At 44.6% G+C, this 19,753-nt stretch overlaps 1 protein-coding gene across 3 annotated transcripts in view; it reads right to left on the reverse strand.

Annotated features, from left to right (window-relative positions):
• Positions 1–19,753, reverse strand: part of VPS13D (vacuolar protein sorting 13 homolog D) — a 267,871-nt gene that overhangs the window by 189,706 nt on the left and 58,412 nt on the right. For all 3 annotated transcript variants that reach the window (XM_060170884.1, XM_060170883.1, XM_060170882.1), the window contains exons 27-34: positions 16,126–16,297; positions 15,829–15,941; positions 12,522–12,734; positions 9,885–10,150; positions 7,989–8,122; positions 4,916–5,071; positions 2,687–2,897; positions 1,804–1,878 (exon numbers count right to left, since the gene is read on the reverse strand). In XM_060170884.1, coding sequence (XP_060026867.1) covers positions 1,804–1,878; positions 2,687–2,897; positions 4,916–5,071; positions 7,989–8,122; positions 9,885–10,150; positions 12,522–12,734; positions 15,829–15,941; positions 16,126–16,297 — 1,340 coding nt within the window. The remainder of the gene's footprint in view (positions 1–1,803; positions 1,879–2,686; positions 2,898–4,915; positions 5,072–7,988; positions 8,123–9,884; positions 10,151–12,521; positions 12,735–15,828; positions 15,942–16,125; positions 16,298–19,753) is intronic.

Genomic DNA, 19,753 nt, shown 5'->3' on the forward strand with positions numbered 1-19,753 from the left:
CTGTTCTCTACACCACTCACACAGAGGACCAACAGCAAGAAGAAACAAGTGCACGGACATCCAGTTCTCAGAACAGAAGTGGGCATGTAGCAAAGGCTCTACACACAAGAGCTGCTGTTATCCTCTTTATCAATGACATTAGCATGACTAACTACTAAGGAAATAAAAAGCTGAAGAAGGAAAAACACTCAAAGGCTCTTAAAAGTTTTTAAGGTGAGTTTGAATTATTAGGAAAAAAGACAGGAAATATAAATACTCAGAAATCAAAAAAGCATAACAACTAAATGGAAATAAGATAACTAGGTCTCACCATTTTTTTCCTGAAGGAAAAATATGATAGTTAATGCAAGCAATTATGTAGTGAGAGCAGTACTGTCATATATTACCGGTCAGAGTATATGTATATAGCCTGACAAAACCTTTAGAGAAAAATATTTGTAAGTTCAAGTTGATAGCCTGAAAAGTTTATACCCTATAGGCCAGTATTTATAATACCAAAGAAATAGTTAAAAAATACAGATAGGTCGGGAGTCCGGCGGTGGCACAGTGGGTTAAGCGCACGGACCGACATAAGTATCCTGGTTCAAGCCCTCGGCTCCCCACCTGCAGGGGAGTCGCTTCACAGGCGGTAAAGCAGGTTTGCAGGTGTCTATCTTTCTCTCCCCCTCTCTGTCTTCCCCTCCTCTCTCCATTTCTCTCTGTCCTATCCAACAATGATGACATCTATAACAACAATAACAACTACAACAAGGAAGGGCAACAAAAGGAAAAAGTAAATAAATATTAAAAATATATAGATAGATAGGTCATACCAAAATATATATATATATATATATATAGTATATAATCCTGAAAGATTAAGAACTAAAGACCAGTTAAGTAAATTATAATACATGCTTAAAAATCAATATAAAGTATTAATGTTTATACATTATTTTTAGTGGCATGGGAACATGGTGCTAATGTTAAGTACAATACAACAAACTTATAATTACAACACAATTAGCTGTATTGCAGGGTCTGTAAAATTTTATTTGCAAATAACCTATTCATATATAAAATATCACATCTGTATGTATACACATATGTGGGTGTGTAGATATGTAAGAACTTAAGTTCTTAGAGAAATTAAAGGCACAAAAATGTAAGGACTACAAGAAAATAAAGATTTTTCTAGATATATATATATATTTTTATAAAAAGAGGCATCTAGTAGGAGCTGGGTAGGCAGGGCAAAGAAACCCACCCACCTCGCTTTAAACCTACTAGCACCTCACTAGTAGGTATTGGACTAGTTCATGTGGCCTATCCAAGCCCGTATCCTCATGAGTGTGGGTAAGAAAACCTATTGTTCCAATGATTATGAAAATCCAACAAGCAAACACTAGACAAGGCACATAAGCCTCTAGTCACAATGGCTGACATCCACAGAACTCTTGCTGTGTGTCAGGGACTTTGCTTCAGTGCTTGCCCTGCCTTCCTTACCAGATCTCCGAAGAAAATCCTCTTCTCACCTGGCAATAGGATGCACCGGTATAAAGAGATTAAGTGACTTGTCTCTAGTGGACAGTCAATAAATGGCACAGAAGGGTCTGAACGCAGCCAAGGGGTCACTCCAGAATCCGTATTCTCACTCACGATAATAAACTGCCACTCATTACTGATCCTGGATATAATCCCAAGCTTATATTCAGTTCACAGAAGGCTATGGCTATCTAAGTCACTAGACTGGTATCAGGGAAGAAATGAGAAGGAAGCGAATGATCATGATAAACAAAATGTAGAAGATGTTTTTCACATTACCTTGACACACTAAAAGAGCTTTTCGACAATCTTCCAAGCTGAATCCCAACTCCTGCAGCCTAGCCAGTTGTAACTCTGGGGTGGAAATTGGGATACATTCTCAATAGATCATCGACACATAGGGTAATTCAAAGAAATAAGGAGAAATTAAAAAACTAGTGTCTGGGGCCAGGCAGTGGCACACCTGGCGGGTCACTCACACACACACACACACACACACACACACACACACACACACACCATGTGCAAGGACCCAGGTTCAAGCCCCCTTATCCCCACCTGCAGGAGGGATGCCTCAGGACCAGTCAAACAGCTTTGCAGGTGTCTCTTTTTCTTTCCCTCTCTACCTCACCACCCCCCTTTCTGTTCTATCAGATAAGAAAAGGAAGGGGGGATCGGCCACTGGAAGTCATGGATTTGTGGTGCTGACACCAAGTCCCAGCAATCAGCCTGGTGGCAATATAAAAGTAAATAAACAAACGGGACTAGTGCATTTCATTTTTCTAGGTAGAATGAATTCTTAAATGGAGATCTTTTTCAAGTGTCCAGGAGATATTAAGTCTATTTCCCCATATTAACTGTTTTTAAAAGCTTTTAAAGCTAAGACTTAGTATTAGTCATTTAACTTTGGAAGAAAAGCCCAAGTTTAAGACTAAGCCTTAGCAGTATCCACATAACTCTAAAAGAAACTGCAAAAGGACAGATAGCATGAGCTAGAACATAGCGCAGTTGTTTTGGGTTACTCTGCTTAGAAACTGAAAGAGAGAGTCATACTTAAGACTTACATTTAATGACATAAAGTTTGAACTGTATGCAAAAGGAAATCGTAAAAGTTAAAAAGAAGAGCTATTAGGAAGACTGGATCTGGTAGCCAAACACTTACCCAGGATAGGATCTAAGGCATGTTTTGTCCCTTCTCTGATTTCTTCTCCAATTTGAGACATACCAGGAAGGTAACTTCTTTGAGAGCTGGCTTCCACACCCGCTGGGTCTGGCACTGCAACACTAGCTTGCTCCGGGATGGATTTGGCGATGGCCAGAAACAGCTGGACATCATTATAGGAGAGCCTGATATCCAGGGCTTGTAACTGGATCTAAAAATGTTTAGAAGGCAACTGTTTTCAAAGTTGCATTTGATCTTGGCCCCAAAACTCTTACAGATATAGTTCCTAGCCTGAGCTGTCCAAGGAATCTGAAGTTTCACTGAAATACTAAGCACAGCAGCTATGACGTAAGACACAAGCTGTGCCGCAATTTGCTCGTCACAAAACTACCAATAAGAATCACTAAGAAAATTATTAGAGTGAGGGGCCAGGCGGTGGCGCACCTGGTTAAGCACTCACACTACAGTGCGCAAGGACCCAGGTTCAAGCCTCTGGCCCCCACCTGCAAGGGGGAAGCTTCATGAGTGGTGAAGCAAGTCTGCAGGTGTCTCTGTCTCTCTCCTTCTGTCTCTCTCCCCCTTCCCTCTCAATTTCTCTCTGTTTCTATCCAATAATTAAATAAATAAATGCATTAAAAAAAGAAAATTAGAGTGGTTAGCATTTCAGTGGAATGATTTTTATACAAATATATTCCTTAGAAGAGATAACCATAAAATGAGTATAAGATAGGACGCATGCTATTCTGATGTGTTTCATGTGTAAAGTGTATGGAACAAACTGCTTAACAGAATTTTTCTCACCTTTATTCAAAAAAATCATTCAATTAATCAAGTTCCCCATTAATATTTCTGGAAAATCCAGTCTTCCTCAGAGATTAGCAACACAGCTACCCTTAACCAGAAAAAGGAATATGGACACCATCACCAGACCACTTCAAAATGGCAATTTGGACGACTGAAAACCCGGGGGGGGCACTTCAGTTTTCAGTTTTTAAAGACCAAAAATCAAAATGTGTTTTATTACTCTCAAGTCTCCTATTATGGCCTCTCAACCAAAGAAGTAAAACCCCCAATTCTTTTTCTTTTTAATACTTTCTTTTCTTTCTTGCTTTTTTTTTTTTTTTTTGCCTCCAGGCTTATTGCTGGGGCTCAGTGCCTGCACCACGCACCCACTGCTCCTGGAGGCCATTTTTTTCCCTTTTGTTTCCCTTGTTGCTTTATTGTTATAATTATTATTGTTGTTATTGATGTCATTGTTACTGGATAGGACAGACAGAAATGCAGAGAGGAGGGGAAGACAGAGAGGGGGAGAGAAAAATAGACACCTGCAGACCTGCTTCACAGCTTGCGAAGCAACTTCCCTGCAGGTGGGGAGCCGGGGGCTGGAACCAGGATCCTTACGCAGGTCCTTGCACTTCGCGCCACATGCGCTTAACCCGCTGTGCTACCACCCGGCCCCTTTACTTTATTTCTTTTCATGAGAGAAAGATACACAGAGAGAAACCAGAGCCTTGATCAGCTTGGCTAAGGGTGGTGCAGGGGCCTGAACCTGGGACCTCAGAGCCTTTTGCAGAACCATTATGGGGTCTCCCCAGCCTCCACAAACCCCACATTCTTGAGCTTCCTGTCCTGTCTTCCCTATTCCTTGTTTCACCTTATATTCCCCACGTTTCCCATACTCTGTTCTGGTGTAGCCTTGCTGTTTCACACTCCATGGGCCAACTCTGCCCCTAACTTCACTGGCTCTAACACAAAATGCTCTCCCTCTCCCCCTCCCCCTTACTCCCCATCCCGTCTCCCTCTCCCCCTTCTCCTTTCTCCCTCTCCCCCTTACCCCCTCTCCCGTTCCCTCTCCCCCCTCCCTATTCCTCTATCTCCCCCTCCCCCATCCCCTCTCTCCCTCTGCCCCCGATGCCTCTTCCCCTCTACCCTTTTTCCCTGTCCCCCTCTCCCCATAGCTTGTTTCAGCTAGACCTACCTTACTGCCACTCACAATCACAGACCTTCCTACACTGGGGTTACTGTTTTTTTCCCCCTAAATCTCTACAGAACTTCAAAATTAAACCAGATAATTGAAAAGTGTTTTATCCTCAAGACTGCAGGATCTAGTAGAACGGAGAGTATCCTTTATTTTGTAATTTCTAAGTAACCAAAATGTTGCTGGGCTCAGGGTCAGTAAGTGGTTGGGCGCAGAGCCAGGAAGTAAGAGAGCGCCAATTCTGCTATTACCTCCAGTATGGGTGGGAAGTCTTCACTGTTGAACGCGTCCATCAGGCCTGAACTGTTCTGATACAAGGAGTTTCCCACCAGCTCCACGTGAATTTGCACTGGGTCGACAATTGAAAGAGCCGTGTCCTGCTCATTCCCCAGTCGGCATGAAAACACCTAGGGAACCAAAGGCAATGTGAGAAGAACCACAGTCTGAGGAGGAGGAGCTGACCTGTAAGCAGGAGAGCAAGCAGAAGCAAGCAGTCCTGGACTGGCTTCTTAGACTTGTAACCGGCGCCGACAGGAAGACTGACAGTGAGCCTGGTCGGTGGGCTCTCCACAGGAAAGTCAGGTGAAGCGAGGCGCCAGAGGGCGGATGTTGCTCACACTCTATCGACAGTGATCTAGCTTATTGTCAGAACTAGCTTAAAGAAATAATGCAACTTGTGAGAAATTCATAGTTGATTAAAAAAGAAAACGAGTAACTAAATTTACGTCATATGTGCCATGGGGAATATTTATCTAACCATTCAAAAGCAGCACATCCAGAAGCCAGCAGGTGGCACAGCTAGTTGAGTGCACACACTATCATGCACAAGGACCAGGGTTCAAGCCCCCAGCCCTTCCTCAGGGGGGAAACTTCACAAGAGGTGAAGCAGCACTGCAGGTGTCTCCCTTTCTCTACCCGACCCACCACATGCCTCTTGATTTCTGTCTCTATCCAACAAATAAATCAATAAAGTTAAGTTTTAAATGTGACATCTCAATGGAAATAGAAAGACTGGGAGTCGGGCAGTAGCACAGCAGATTAAGTGCACGTGGCACAAAGCTCAAGGACCGGCGTAAGGATCCCGGTTCGAGCCCCCGGCTCCCCACCTGCAGGGGAGTCACTTCACAGGTGGTAAAGCAGGTCTGCAGGTGTCTATCTTTCTCTCCCCCTCTCTGTCTTCCCCTCCTCTCTGCATTTCTCTGTCCTATCCAACAACAACAACAACAATAATAACTACAATAATAAAACAACAAGGGCAACAAAAGGGAATAAATAGTTTAAAAAATATATAGAAAGACAGCTCTAACAGGGTTATATGGAAACGTAGCCCAATCAACAGAAAATGTCACACGATGGCTTTTATGAAAGAACCTTCATCAAAATGCCAACCAATTATGTGGGTGAGAGAGGATGCTCTTCCCCCATGTAGGTTCATATATATATCCGTTATTTTCATGTCTGAAAAGAAACCCACTGGTTATGCAATGAGGTGACAGGTGTGCATAGAGATTTACTATCTTATTTTGTTCACTTTGTATATACTTTAAATATTCTATATTTACAATATATATTCATAGTTATGGAAGGAGGAGTTCTATTCTATGGGTAAATTATTTTCCAAGTTCAAGTAAAACACAGAAGGGAAAAAATAATCATTTGGGCCTATCTTACCCCCTTCCTCTCCCCACCTTTCTACCTCTGTTGATAAAAATGTGCTCCAGAGTCCTTTATTCTATTCAGAGTCAACTGCTTCTACTTTCCTCATAAACGCCCCCTTGTAGTGGGCCAGGATCTCGGAATTCACATTAATCATGCTGTGTACAGAGTGAAGCTGTGTGGCGTTTCCAGGAATCTCAAATATTTTGCCATCTAGTTTTTCTAAGACTTTGGAGCAGGAGAGTTTCGTTTTCCTTTTTCTCCTGCTACACAAAACCCAATTGTAACTCGGAGTTCATCAATCAATCACTAAGATCGTCCATTCAAAGCTGGTATTGTGATGGCTAAGAGAGCGGGTGACTTGCAACTTCACAAGCAGCTCACCGGCACGCAAAGCCTTCCTCTAACTGGGGTTTCGCTACGCTACAAGAGAGGCAAGTGGCCAACAAATGCAGCCCTGCAGGCTTTATTCGGTTCTCTCTGACCAGGGGGGGAAGCACCGTGTGCTGCTGGCACCAAAGACGGACTAGTTTCACTCAAATCCTGGCTAGAGCCGTGATTCCACTGGGAAGAGAGGCATAAAAAGCCCAAAATAAAAGGGGGGTGTAGGGGGGAAAGAGGTAGCTGAGATCAGGTAAGTAAAAACATTTGACAAAAATAATCATCTGGCTCCCTTTCCCTGTTGTCTCCAATCCTTGGCGTTAAAAGAGGCAGAGTGGTTCTGCTTGGAATCATCATCCGGGGGGTAACAGCTACTCCAGGGCAAACTCTCTCCTCCAGAAGGCCAGGTCCCAAAACCACAGCCCCGCTGGTAGACAGCTGCTCCTTCCAGTTCTGCTGGACTCTGCACTACCCCTGGTGCCGCTCTTTGCGGCCATGGCTCATTCTGTTTTGCTGTTTGACTAGAGCACTGCTCAACTCCGGCCACAGGGGTGCCCAGGATCAAGCCTGGAGCTTGTTGCCACAAACTCCCCGTGCACTGACCATTTATAAGTCAAAGACTCCTAAGAGGAGAGCTTGTGGATAAAAATTCTCAGCAGGTTTTCAAAAGGCATTTCCCCAGGGGGGCATGTGTGCACTCAATGTGGGGGCAAGTGCCGGCAGTGAAGGCCACTTCCTCACCTTCACAGACCGTCACAGGATGGGGCCTGAGGGACTAGGGGGCTCCACATGGAGCCTGCCAGGGCAGCAGGCACTAGAAAGTCTGTCTCCTTGATGTATAGAGGGAGAGAGGGTGTAGCAAAAAAGGGTAACTTTCTTCCACATGCTGATAGTCCACCAGGGAGGGAGGAGGGTGAATTCACCTGGCAGATTCAGGTGACTAATCTGGTAGACTTGAGGAAAATACCTCAGGGGCTCTCTGATTCCAATAATTACTTCTTCTAGTGAAAGTTTAAAGGGGGTGCCAGGTGGTAGCACAGCACACCTGGTTGAGTGCCCACATTACAGTGCACAAGGACCCCAGTTCCAGCCCCTGGTCCCCACAATCAAGAGGGAAGCTTCACAAGTGGTGAAGCGGGGCTACAGGGGTCTCTGTTCCTCTGTCTTCCCCCTTCCCTCTCAAGTTCCCTCTCTCTATCCAATAAGTAATAGATATGGAAGTAAAAGAAAGGCTGTTTTTCTCTTGGGTCAGACACATTCTGTTTTGATGAACACACAGCTTCTTACCTCAATGCCAAACAAACTTCCAGAAAAGGGACGGTCAGCAAACCGGGGCTTATAGGTAAGTACAGTGGTGCCCTTGAGGATGATGGCATTGGTGTCGGAGCAGGATACATCCTCAACTACCACAAACTCTGTACCTGGAAAAAACAGCACTGTCAACCCAGCTGAGCCTGCCAGCTGGCGAGGCAGCAGACTGCAAGCTGAGCGGCAGGGTCCTACAAGGAGAGACACTCATACTCAAAGCAGGGCTCGTTCTCTGGCATGTACGTCACGTCTGCCTCAGTGTCACTCTGAACAAATTCTCTGGACTTGGCTAAGCACAGCAGAAGCAACAGAGTGCTGCACAGGCCATAAAGACTGCAATGTGGTGTATCCCTTTGCAAAGCCTCTTGAAGCTAGGTGTCCTGGAAAGACTGGGCTTACTCAGGTCAAAGACACATACCTTCTTCACAGGATGACCTGCCTTAAAGCCCCACGTGATATTTTCCGGGACTAGTGTTGGTCAGACAGCATCAGGCATTGTGTGTCATCCACGTTAAAACGTGCAAAGGACATGGGCCAATGGGATGAGAGGGTTTTTCAAGCTAGCATGTGTGGTTTTCTTCTCATTCGTACATGGCAAGTTTACTTTGCCTGAGCCATGACATGGTTTCATTAAAGACATGTACAGGTGACTTGCTTGAAACCAAATCATCTAGAACACATTGGGCTAGCTGCTTTGAAATCACTGAGTAGCAGAGGGGAAGTATTACAAACATAGCAATAAAGACATATATAGAGAGAAATACATTGGAGTTAACTCCTTAGCAAAAGCCACAGTACATCAGGTCAGCAGCATGGCTCAGCTGGACAGTGCACTGCTTGTCCTGAGTGTGGCTCAGCTTAGAGCCCAGCCCCCACTTCACCAAAGGAAGTTTTGGGGCTGTGGTCTCTTTTACTCTCTCTCTCTTTTAAAGAATTTATTTACTGGGGGGTTGGGCAGGAGCTCAGCAGGTTAAGCACACATGGCACAAAGCACAAGGACCGGCGTAAGGACCCCGGTTTAAGTCCCCGGCTTCCCACCTGCAGGGGAGTCGCTTCACAGGTGGTGAAGCAGGTCTGCAGGTGTCTGTCTTTTTTCTCTCCCCCTGTCTTCCCCTCCTCTCTCCATTTCTCTCAGTCCTATCCAACAACAAACAACATCAACAACAATAATAACCACAACAAGGCTACTACAACAACAAGGGCAACAAAAGGGGGGGGGGGGGATGGCCTCCAAGAGCAGTGGATTCATGGTGCAGACACCAAGTCCCAGTAACAACCCTGGAGGCAAAAAAAAAAAAAAAGAATTTATTTAGTTAGATCATGAGAAAGATAGGAAGATAGGAGAGAGAGAAAGAACAAGACATCACACCGGCGCATGTGCTGCCAGGGGTTGAACTCGGGACCTCATGCTTGAGAGTCCAATGCTCTATCCACTGCACCACCTCCCAGGCAACTCTTTCACACTCTGTTTTTATCTAAAATATCATAATAAACCTGCTTGTAAAAAGAAATTGTCTTTTTGCAAAGAAAATAATCATCCCCTCACTTATTTCCCTTCTAAATTGAGACTTGGGCATAACAAATGTTTCTGAATTTAGTACGCCTTCTCTGTTGGCTCTGCAAAAATCAAACAGAAAACTGAAGTCCTATTTAATTCTCAGGGGGAAAAAAAAAAGGTGCTCTTCCTCCCCCCCCCCCCCCCCGCCACACACACACACACACACACACACACACACACACTCACACACCTAGGTAGATAGATACTCGGACAAAACAACAGTTTCAACAGACAAAGGACAGGTATGTCACCCCCTAATGGTCTATGAAAGATGCAGCTGTTGTCTGTGACTGAGACTCACAACTCCACAAGCTCACCTGTTACATTGACCTTGACCTCCAGGTGCCTTTCGGTGGACACAGGAAGGGAAGACCTTTTGGTAACTACTCCGCTTTTCACAGCTTTGGGAACTACAGCAGCTTCGCTGCTAGAATGCCGGTGGCGAGAAGGAGTCACATGTGTCTGTTTCTTGAGATCACTGGGGGTATGGAGAAAATCATGGACCAGGAGCAGCCAGTCAAATATGAGGAACACACGGAGGTTGTTGAGAACTACTGTGAAACAGGAGGAATCCTTCGTAGATCTACAAGGAAAAAACAAGATAGTCAAAAGGAAAACGTGAAAGGAGAAGTGTGGTGTCTCGTGGGCTGGCAAAGGCACTACTCAGTCTTGGCGGCTGCATTTTCCACCGGGACGGCGTTAAGCATCAATTATCTCTGAATGCTAGTTTAACGGGAGATTTCGTTAAAATGTATGTTTTCAGAAAGTTACTCCTATTTTTGAACAGGGAGTAGACTAACAGAAAGCAGTAGGATGTGGTTCTCAGCCAGGGGTAATTTCCCCCCCCCCCACAGCCGCCTTCCCCCCCACATATTTAGAATATCTGGAGACCTCTCACTGTCACAGGTGGAGGTGGCTCCTGGCACCTCGCAGTAGACAGGGAAGCTCCTCACCTGTCCCTAGTGCACAAGATGGCCACAGCCTCCCCTGCAAAATGTCAACAGCTATGAGGCTGAAAGAGGCTGGCATACTAAAGACATTAAGCTTAGATCCCATGCTAGCTGTGTCACCTCGGGCAAGTCACCTACCTTCTCTGAGCCTGTGTCCTCACTTATGATAAGGGAACTGTTTATACAGTCGCAGACAGGGAACCAGGCACATAAAAGGTAATAAATGTCAGTTCCATTCTCAATAGGCTATTTTGGGAGATCAATGAGGCACTCTTTTTCTCATACATAGGATCACATTTTAATAGACACCAAACTTAAATACTAGTCCTAGACGGTTTCTCTAGCTAGCACTGACCTGAAAGCCTAGTTCTCGCAGCCCGAGGAGGAGGAGGACTAGATGAGCACTGCTGCCAGCATGCCCTCAAACTCCTCCATGGAGGGCTGCCACTGGGGTGGAGAGAAAACAGCAGTGTGACTTTTCCATTTCCCCAAAGTCTGTACTTGAGGTGAAAACCCAAGAAAGACTCTCGGGCCTAGACTCAAACTACGGTGTGGTGAGGGACTTGCCTCGGCCCTGTTAACAGAGTCAGCAGACAGAGGTGGAGCTGATGGCTAGCCAGGAGGAAAAGCAGGCAGGAAGTAGTTCCATAGGGGCCTGTGGGCTGAGTTTTGATCTGTGAAACCCAAGGGAACTCTGGTGTTCTAGTCAATGATACGAGCCTGGTTCCCAGTCCTCAAAGGGGCGTCTGTTCAAGGAAAACTGATCTGGAGATATTTCCAGACTGGCTTCTCTAATCTCTTTCCCCAGAAAGCTGGCTTGCTGCCGCTGGAAAAAAGGGCACTGTGGTGCATGTCTCCTTCATACAGACACAGCATTTTCCACAGAAACACTTAACCCTTTTGTAATAGAGAAAAAAATGTCACCCTTGGTGAAATTTTTCCATTCATTCTGAACATGGACTGTCATAGCTATGCTTTAACTAGAAAGTCAAAGTGTGTTCAATTCCTTTTCTGGAAAATATTTCAGGCCTTTAAACACTGAGAAGTGATTTGTGTTTGACATACAAAGTCCCAACAGAAGAGTGATTCTTCTTGAGACACAGAAAATGTGCAAAGGTTCCAATAAAAAAAAAAAAGTCTAATCCTGTCACTAGCAATGACATTTCTGTTCACAAAGAACCAAGGTAAGACTTTCATATTTGACCGTAAGCAACTAACTAGGCATTTTTAGTATATAGAGCAATATTTCATATTTTTTAAAAAGTGGTAGATCAAGGCTTTTAGTTAATTACTTTAGTATAAAGACAGAGAGACAGAGACATATAGGACCGTTTCACTGATCATGTAACCTCCCCCCTGCTGGCTCGAACCCAGGATCTTGCATACTGTCATGTGTGTGCTTTACCTGTACTGTGCGTCACCACCCAGCCCACTAGATCAAGGTTTTGAACCCAACCCAGGTTTGGCTGATCCCCAGCATATGCTCTCGGTACTCTCAACACTGCCTTCTGCAGAGGCTGGAATGTGGAGAAGCATGTCCGCTAGCTCAGTACTCTCAACACTGCCTTCCGCAGATGCTGGAATGTGGAGAAGCATGTCCGCTAGATTTGCAGACTGTGTGGGGATGTACGTCCAAACCGGCTTCCTTTCTATTATGGAGGCCGATCTTTTCCTTTTTAAGCAAGAGTAATGTCTTCTTTTCCCAAATTATTTTACATATTAAAACTTTACAGCTTAGAGTGGCTGACGGTTTAAGTTGTTGGTTTAGCGCTGACCTGTTTTTTATTTAAGGTGACAGAGACATCTTCTGGCCAATGAATGGAACTGCAAGGCTTCAGGAACAGAAAGTGAATACCAGCAGACTACACTAATAAGCCACTATGTACTCAGCTTGTCAGTGGCCCCAGTCCTCTGATGGTCTACAGCCAGCAAAGACTTGGCCAGCTGGCCACAAAGGGAAGGATCTCAATAGAGAACGGCAGGGTCTAGGTATGGATTTATTACCTAAAATGCAGTTCAATCTGAATGGATCCGTGGGTAGTGCTGCTATTCTTGGCGGGCTGAAAGATACAGTTGAATACATTCGTCATGCCAGGGCTGGTCTTCTGCCCAGCATAGCGAGTGTCAAAAGCCATCATTGAATGGGAAACCAAGTTAGTGGACTTGGTTTGATTGGAAAAGCTCTCATAGAGCAGTTTACATTTCTTGAAGTCAAATCTGAAGGGAGAGAGAAGACATACGTTAAGCTCTTCCATCCTGCAAAATCATGTCATCTCAAGATGACACAACAGAGTCCTACACCCACCAAACTTCTCTGCAGAGTATCTGATTCTGAGAGGTTTCAGTGGCACTGGTAACAGATCCCTAAATGGAGACTGAGTGTCCCTGTGCCCTACTGTCCCTGTCCAAAGACAGAATCATGTCGGGAAGAACAGCAGGAGGAAGAGCAACAACACACTACTGGAGGCTCCTGTTATTTCACTAGGAAAGCCAGGACACATAATAATCTTTATAGAGAGGAATAACGTACCAGGAAGTACATTTGGGTTTGTGTCTTTGTTTGTTTGTTTACTAACAGCTTTCTCTGTTACTTCACTAAGTCATATTTATCCAGTACCATCATAGCAGTCCATCAGAATTAGACCATATTGGAAAAAATAAGGGCACAGGCAACTGTCAGGAAAAAAGTGTTGGTTCATAATGCAATCAGTCTAGGACTGATGCATGTTCTCACAAGCTAAGATACACGACAGAGATTTTCAAAGACAGAGTGTTTGAATGGGAAGCTACTAGCCTTGACATCCTGTTTTCAAACACCAAACTACTCTCCCAGATATATAATCTTCTGTGGTTGAAAAACTCAACCTTGAAAGTAGCACTAATGCTTGGCCACATGGTCTGAGAGATTAAAATTAAAGTCTTGGGAGTTGGGTTAAGCACAGGTGTCGCAAAGCACAAGGACCAGAGTAAGGATCCTGGTTTGAGCCCCCGGCTTCCCACCTGCAGGGGAGTCGCTTCACAGGCGGTGAAGCAGGTCTGCAGGTATCTGTCTTTCTCTCCCCCTCTCTGTCTTCTCCTCTCTCCATTTCTTTCTGTCCTACCCAACAACAACTACTACTACAACAATAAAACAACAAGGGCAACGAAAGGGAATATATAAATATTTAAAAAAGAATGAAAATTAAAGTCTCAACAGAGGTGGACACATTCCGCTGAAGGGATGGTCAGCATGACCATACGACTTGCCGGCCTGACAGCCCCACACATGCCACAGCTAACTGCTGCTCTGGACTCTCTCACTCTTTTCTCCTGCTCTAGTAACTCTTCAAAACACCCACGGACAATGTACTCTTGAAGGGTCTATACCCGACATCACAAGGTACAAGCATCTACACACCAAGCAAGTGATACAAAGACGTGGATAGTTAGGTGAGTACATGCCCCACCTAAAGACAGCTCAATTGCTACTCTGTTTCCAGAAACTTCCAAGAAACTTGAGCCCAGGTTTACATACAAAAGCAGCTGAAATTCAAAGTTTACATAAGAACGTTCCAATTTTTAAATACTGGCCAGTGAAGCAGCCATCAGCACTGCTTACCAAGTAGCTCTGGGTCTCAGCTGTGCAGACACACAGTCCTTTCTAACTCTTTTGCACTTGCATGGGACCACATTCTGTGTATGAGTTTTGCAGAGCATTTAACTGTCACTCAAGACTGCTCCAGGGTTCTTGTGCCCCCCCCCCCCATTGGCACACAAAGATACTGGTCAGAATGGCTACTGGGAATAGAGACTGAAAATGGACACATACCAGGAACTGAAAAATGCCTTCTCTCTTTTAAGTCATTGGGATTTTCTCATTTCTGCCAACACAGCAAACCCTTAACTACCCTGACTGATAAAACAATGAATTTACACTTTTGAAAAGCACTGCACAGATCATATTTAGCAGTGGGGAACTACAACCTCTGCTGACTGTTGAATTTAAATGTGTCTTACACTCTTTTCCGTCTAAATTTTATAAACATCTTCAATGACACAAGTCCAGCTACAACAAAAACAAACCAATGGGGCTACATCAAATTGAAAAGCTTCTGCACAGCAAAAGAAACCACCAACCAGAGAAAACACTAAGCAGAACTTGGACTGGAGTTGGTGTATTGCACCAAAGCAAAAGATTCTGGTGTGTGTGTGGGGTGGGGATGGTTCAGGTCCTGGAACCTGATGGCAGAGGAGGACCTAGTGGAGGTTATATTGTAATGTAGAAAACTGGGAAATGTTATGCATGTACAAACTATTGTATTTATTGTTGAGTGTAAAACATTAATCCCCCAATAAAAAAAAATTGATGATGTTGAGGTTAGCATATAAAGGTAACTCTCTATTATTGGCCAGATCAAAATATTTCATGTTAGAAAAAAGAAACCACCACCCAAAGACATGCCATACATCAGACAAGAAGCTAATAACCAAAATATAGAAAGAACTCAACAAGTGGCCCCATCCAAAAATGGGGAGCGGATATGAAGAGAATATTCACTAAAGAAGAGATCCAAAAGGCCGACAAAAGAATTATAAGCTCCAATTCATTGCCAGAGAAATGCAAATCAAGACAACAATGAGATACCACTTCACTCCTGTGAGAATGTCATATATCAGAAAAGGTGACAGCAGTAAATGCTGGAGAGGGTGTGGGGTCAAAGGAACCCTCCTGCCCTGCTGGTGGGAATGTTAATGGTCCAACCTCGGTGGAGAACAGTCTGGAGAACTCTCAGAAGGCTAAAGTGGACCTACCCTATGACCCTGCAATTCCTCTCCTGGGGATAGATCCTAAGGAACCCAACACACCCATTCAGAAAGATCTGTGTACACATATGTTCACAGCAGCACAATTTGTCCAACAAATTCAACACAGCAACCCAGGCGTCCAACAGATGAGTTGAGCAAGAAGCGGTGGTCTATATACACAACAAAATACTACGCAGCTATTAAGAATTATGAATTCACCTTCTTCACCTCCTCTTGGAAGAATCATAAGAAGTGAGATAAGCCAGAAAGAGAAGGATGAGTATGGGATGGTCTCATTCATAGACGGAAAACAGAAGTTGAGAAATAGGAGAGAAAAGGGGAACTCAAAGCAGAACATGGGCTGGATTTAGTGCATTGCACCAAAGCAAAGGACTCTGGGGTGGAGGTGGGGATGGGGGCTCAGGTCCTGGTGCCTGATGGTGGCGGAGGACTTGGGCTGCAGGTGAGCGTCTTGAGCTGCTCCTACTAACAGTGTAAAATTGGGAGTGATCACTTAAGACCATACCTGGCCAAGGACCCAGCACCTTCTTTTCCTTTGGGGTCTTTCAACTCCAGACTGACATTCACCATGTCAACGAGGAAACACATGCATGTGTAAACCTCTCCGCTCAGAACCGTCTGCAGAGGGAAAACAGTGATCAGCCCAAAGCTGGCGATGTCACCTCAAAATGATGCTCACGTGTAAAGAAACCCAATTTGTTTGCTCCTTCATTTTCTTTCACTCCTCAAGTAAAGTTTGATGAAAACACATCGGTGGCCATCGGCTGAAACTGTGCCAGTCACAGCACATAAATTCACTCACATGAATTCTGGGATCCTGTAAATCATAAGGCCGCATGAACTCCTCTATGGGTTCTCCAAGGTTGTTCTCTAGTAACCCACGGATCAGGTTGTATTTGGACAAATCCAAGGAGCAGTGGACTGAGGACAGGTTGCCGCGGATAGAAATATCTGGGACAGAATGGCTAATTTCCCTAGGAGAAGAAAGACAGAGATCACTTTCACAAAGGACTCGCTCACTCAATAGTGCAATAACTCCCACCCAGATAAACGAGCCAGCATTAGTCCACCTGCATTGTCAACCATTCGTTTCTAACTTCCAGTGATAGCATCATGTCTGGGAGTCGGGCAGCAGGGTAGCGGGTTAAGCGCACGTGGCATGAAGCCCAAGGACCGGTGTAAGGATCCCAATCCGAGCCCCCAGCTCCCCACCTGCAGGGGAGTCACTTTACAGACAGTGAAGCAGGTCTGCAGGTGTCTTTCTCTCCCCCTGTCTTCCCCTCCTCTCTTCATTTTTCTCTGTCCTAGCAATGATGACATCAATAACAACAATAATAACTACTACAGCAATAAAAAACAACAAAGGCAACAAAAGGGAAAATAAATAAGTATAAAAAACAAACAAACCAAAAAAAAACCAACATGTTTACCTTGCCCAGAAGGTGGCAGGTATATAAAGCGCTGGGTTCAAAATCTCAAGGTCCGGAACTCAACCCCTGGCACCACATGTGCCTAAGTGGTTCTCTAGTTTTCATATTTTCTCTCTCTCTTTCATGGTAAGTACTAAATAAGTAAATATGTTTTCATATTTTTTAATTTTTCATGTGGCTTCAAATAAAGCAAGTAATTAGAAATGTAAAGCTTCAACTACAAAAACATTCCTGTTTCTTACAAATATATATATTTAGAAAGTCCAAAATCGATGTTAATTATATAAACAATAAAGAAAAATCTATCAGATCATCCTGAACAGTCTAGCTGGGAAAGCAGTAAAGAGAAAAAGACAAGTTCTTCATAGCTCCTCAGACATAGTGGAAAGTTAAGAAAAAAAAAAAAAAATCAGTGTTTCACATTGATACCAGATGGGCCATTAGAACAGAATCTGCACTGGCTACTCATCTGGTCTGAAGGGACAGGAGTCAAGTTTAAGATGCCCCAGCTGTGCTGGGGAGCCGGGGGAGGGGGCAGCAGGATTGGTGACAGGGCCCTCAGCCCAACACTGCAGAGCTGCCTTGTCCTGGCGCCCAGAGTGAAGTGGGCATGGATCCTGCAGACGCTACACTGAGAACATGTGACGCAGAGGGCTGAGATTTAACATGGGAAAGGAGCATTTTAAAAAGTACTTTATCTACAGAGTAAAAGTCCCATACAATAAAGTCTAAAAGACAGTGATGTCATCAGCAAAGAGAAGCTGGAAGAGATTCCCGAATGCTATCTTGGGCTCCTGTTTCTGTGACGTGAGAAGCTGACCGGACGCCTTCTGTTGTGCTGTCACCGTCTCTCTGGGCTAACAGTCTAATTGTCTACACATAAACACTGGTGGAAGTGGGTAAAGTTTAGATAAGCACAACAGCAGAGCACATTTTCTTTCTGGAGAGCACTACTTGAAAAGAAAACAGAGTGTTCAATTTCTAAATAATGAAGCTCTTCTTAAGACTGCTAAGCCAGTCAAAGCAAATATAGCTCATGCCAACCATAACTGAACACCAGCCAGCCAGCACTTGAATAACAAGTAAGAATGAAACTTAAAAATCCCAGTGAGGGCAGCTACGCTGTGTCACTGATCCTGGGAGAGATGAAAAAAGTGACATTAAGTGGCTTGCCCGAGCCCAGGAACTGTGCAGGGAGTGATCAAAGAGGGCTTGAAATCAGTCTACACAGTCAACGAGACTGCTTCCCGAGTGCTAGAATGACAATCTTTCCTCACATTATAGCCACACCCCACCCTCCCCTGGACTGAGTCTCAGGTGTTAAAGATTTCTTTCTTTTTTTTTAATCAATGCCCCAAACTGAGAGACACCAGCCAGTAATCAGGACTTCCCGTCCAGCTGCGCTGATTAGTGTCGACGTGAAGCTGGCCCCTGAGGCTCTCATTCCAGGGGGTCTCAGGTAGGGTCTGGGAATGTTTATTTTCAAGAAGTTTCCTGGCCAGACCTGGAACTAATGACAACTCAAGCCATACTCTAAACCACAGAAATAAAAACATCCTGTGTTTTGAGGTCATTTAAAAGGTAAATTAGAGTCAGCTCATTAGTCTTTGTGAAGCACTCTGAGTTTACTTCACAGAGTGAAATGGGCACGACTGAGTCTAAATAGCGGCCTCTGATGAAATGAGCTCCAGAGCAGAGGACAATCGCAGGTTCTAAATCGACAGTGTTTGGAGCATATAACCCGAGTGCCGCATCTTCCTGATCCCCTCCCTGTACCAAGGGTCGATCTGTAATCTCTATCCCTATTTTCAAGGCATCTCTGTGACCACAGTGCAGTTTACAAGGCTGAGCAGAATGGCAGGATCTGTACTTTCCTTATCTGTCTCTATCATCACTAGAACTTGACCACTCTGAACGTGTGTGTTTCCAGATAAAGGCAGAGAAATGGAGGGAAGAGAGGAAGCTAGCACAGCGCTGACAGTCCCTCAAATGCAGGGGGCCCGGCTCAAGTCTGGCTCACGTGGTGGCAAAGCAGGCACACCAACCCAGTAGGCTACCCGGGCAACCCCCTTCCTCGGCCTCCTAACAAGCTGTAAACTCTGCAGACCTCCTTCCTGCCCCTGCCCACCCTGCCTTTCTTCAGGATGTGCTATCTTTTTATTTAAAAAAATAATTTTATTCCATGAATCTACTCAGATTTCAGACTTGATTTAGGCTTGTTTCTCTCACTGCTAGAAATCAACACCCACATTCTATTATATACCTTCTTCCAAATTTACACTCTGCTTTAAAAAAAAAAGGAAGGGAAAAAAGTGAGCTCTATCACAAATATTTCTTCTTTTTTTTTTTTTTTTTTTGCCTCCAGTCTCAAGGGCTCAGTGCCAGTACTATGTGTCCACTGCTTGTGGGACCTATTTTTCCCCCCTTTCATTTGATAAGACAGAGAAAAATTGAGAGAGGAAGGGAAGATAGAAGGAGAAAAAGACAGACATCTGCAGACCTACCTGACCACTCATGAGGCATCTCTGCTGCAGTTGGGGAACAGGGACTCAAACTTGGGTCCTTGTGGGCATCCTTCCTCTTAGTACTATGTGCATTTAACTGGGTGTACCACCACCCAATCCCTGAAATATTTATCACAGTGGCCCTCCTATCTAACAACAGTGCACAGTCTATATGTAGAGCTGGCCCACTGGGGCTGGGACTTCAGTCTATCAACTAAGTACCTATGTTCTAGACTTACCTTAATAGCACTGGTTTCCAAGCTAAGATTCTACTTACTGGATAATCCCTGACTTGATAGCGCACAGCTGGCGTTTTGCCTGATAATGTCAACCCTTCCCACCTGGAACTAACTCAAGTACTGCACAGAGGCTGTGTAGAACAGCAATAAAGGCAAGAGCCAGCCAGCAGCAGCAGCACACAGGAGCGGAGCCGGCATTTCTGCAACCTCTTTCCATTTTAAAAAAAGATTCTACTTACTATAGACAGCTACTCAGG

The sequence above is a fragment of the Erinaceus europaeus genome, chromosome 13, assembly GCF_950295315.1.
Source record: "Erinaceus europaeus chromosome 13, mEriEur2.1, whole genome shotgun sequence".
NCBI lineage: Eukaryota > Metazoa > Chordata > Mammalia > Eulipotyphla > Erinaceidae > Erinaceus > Erinaceus europaeus.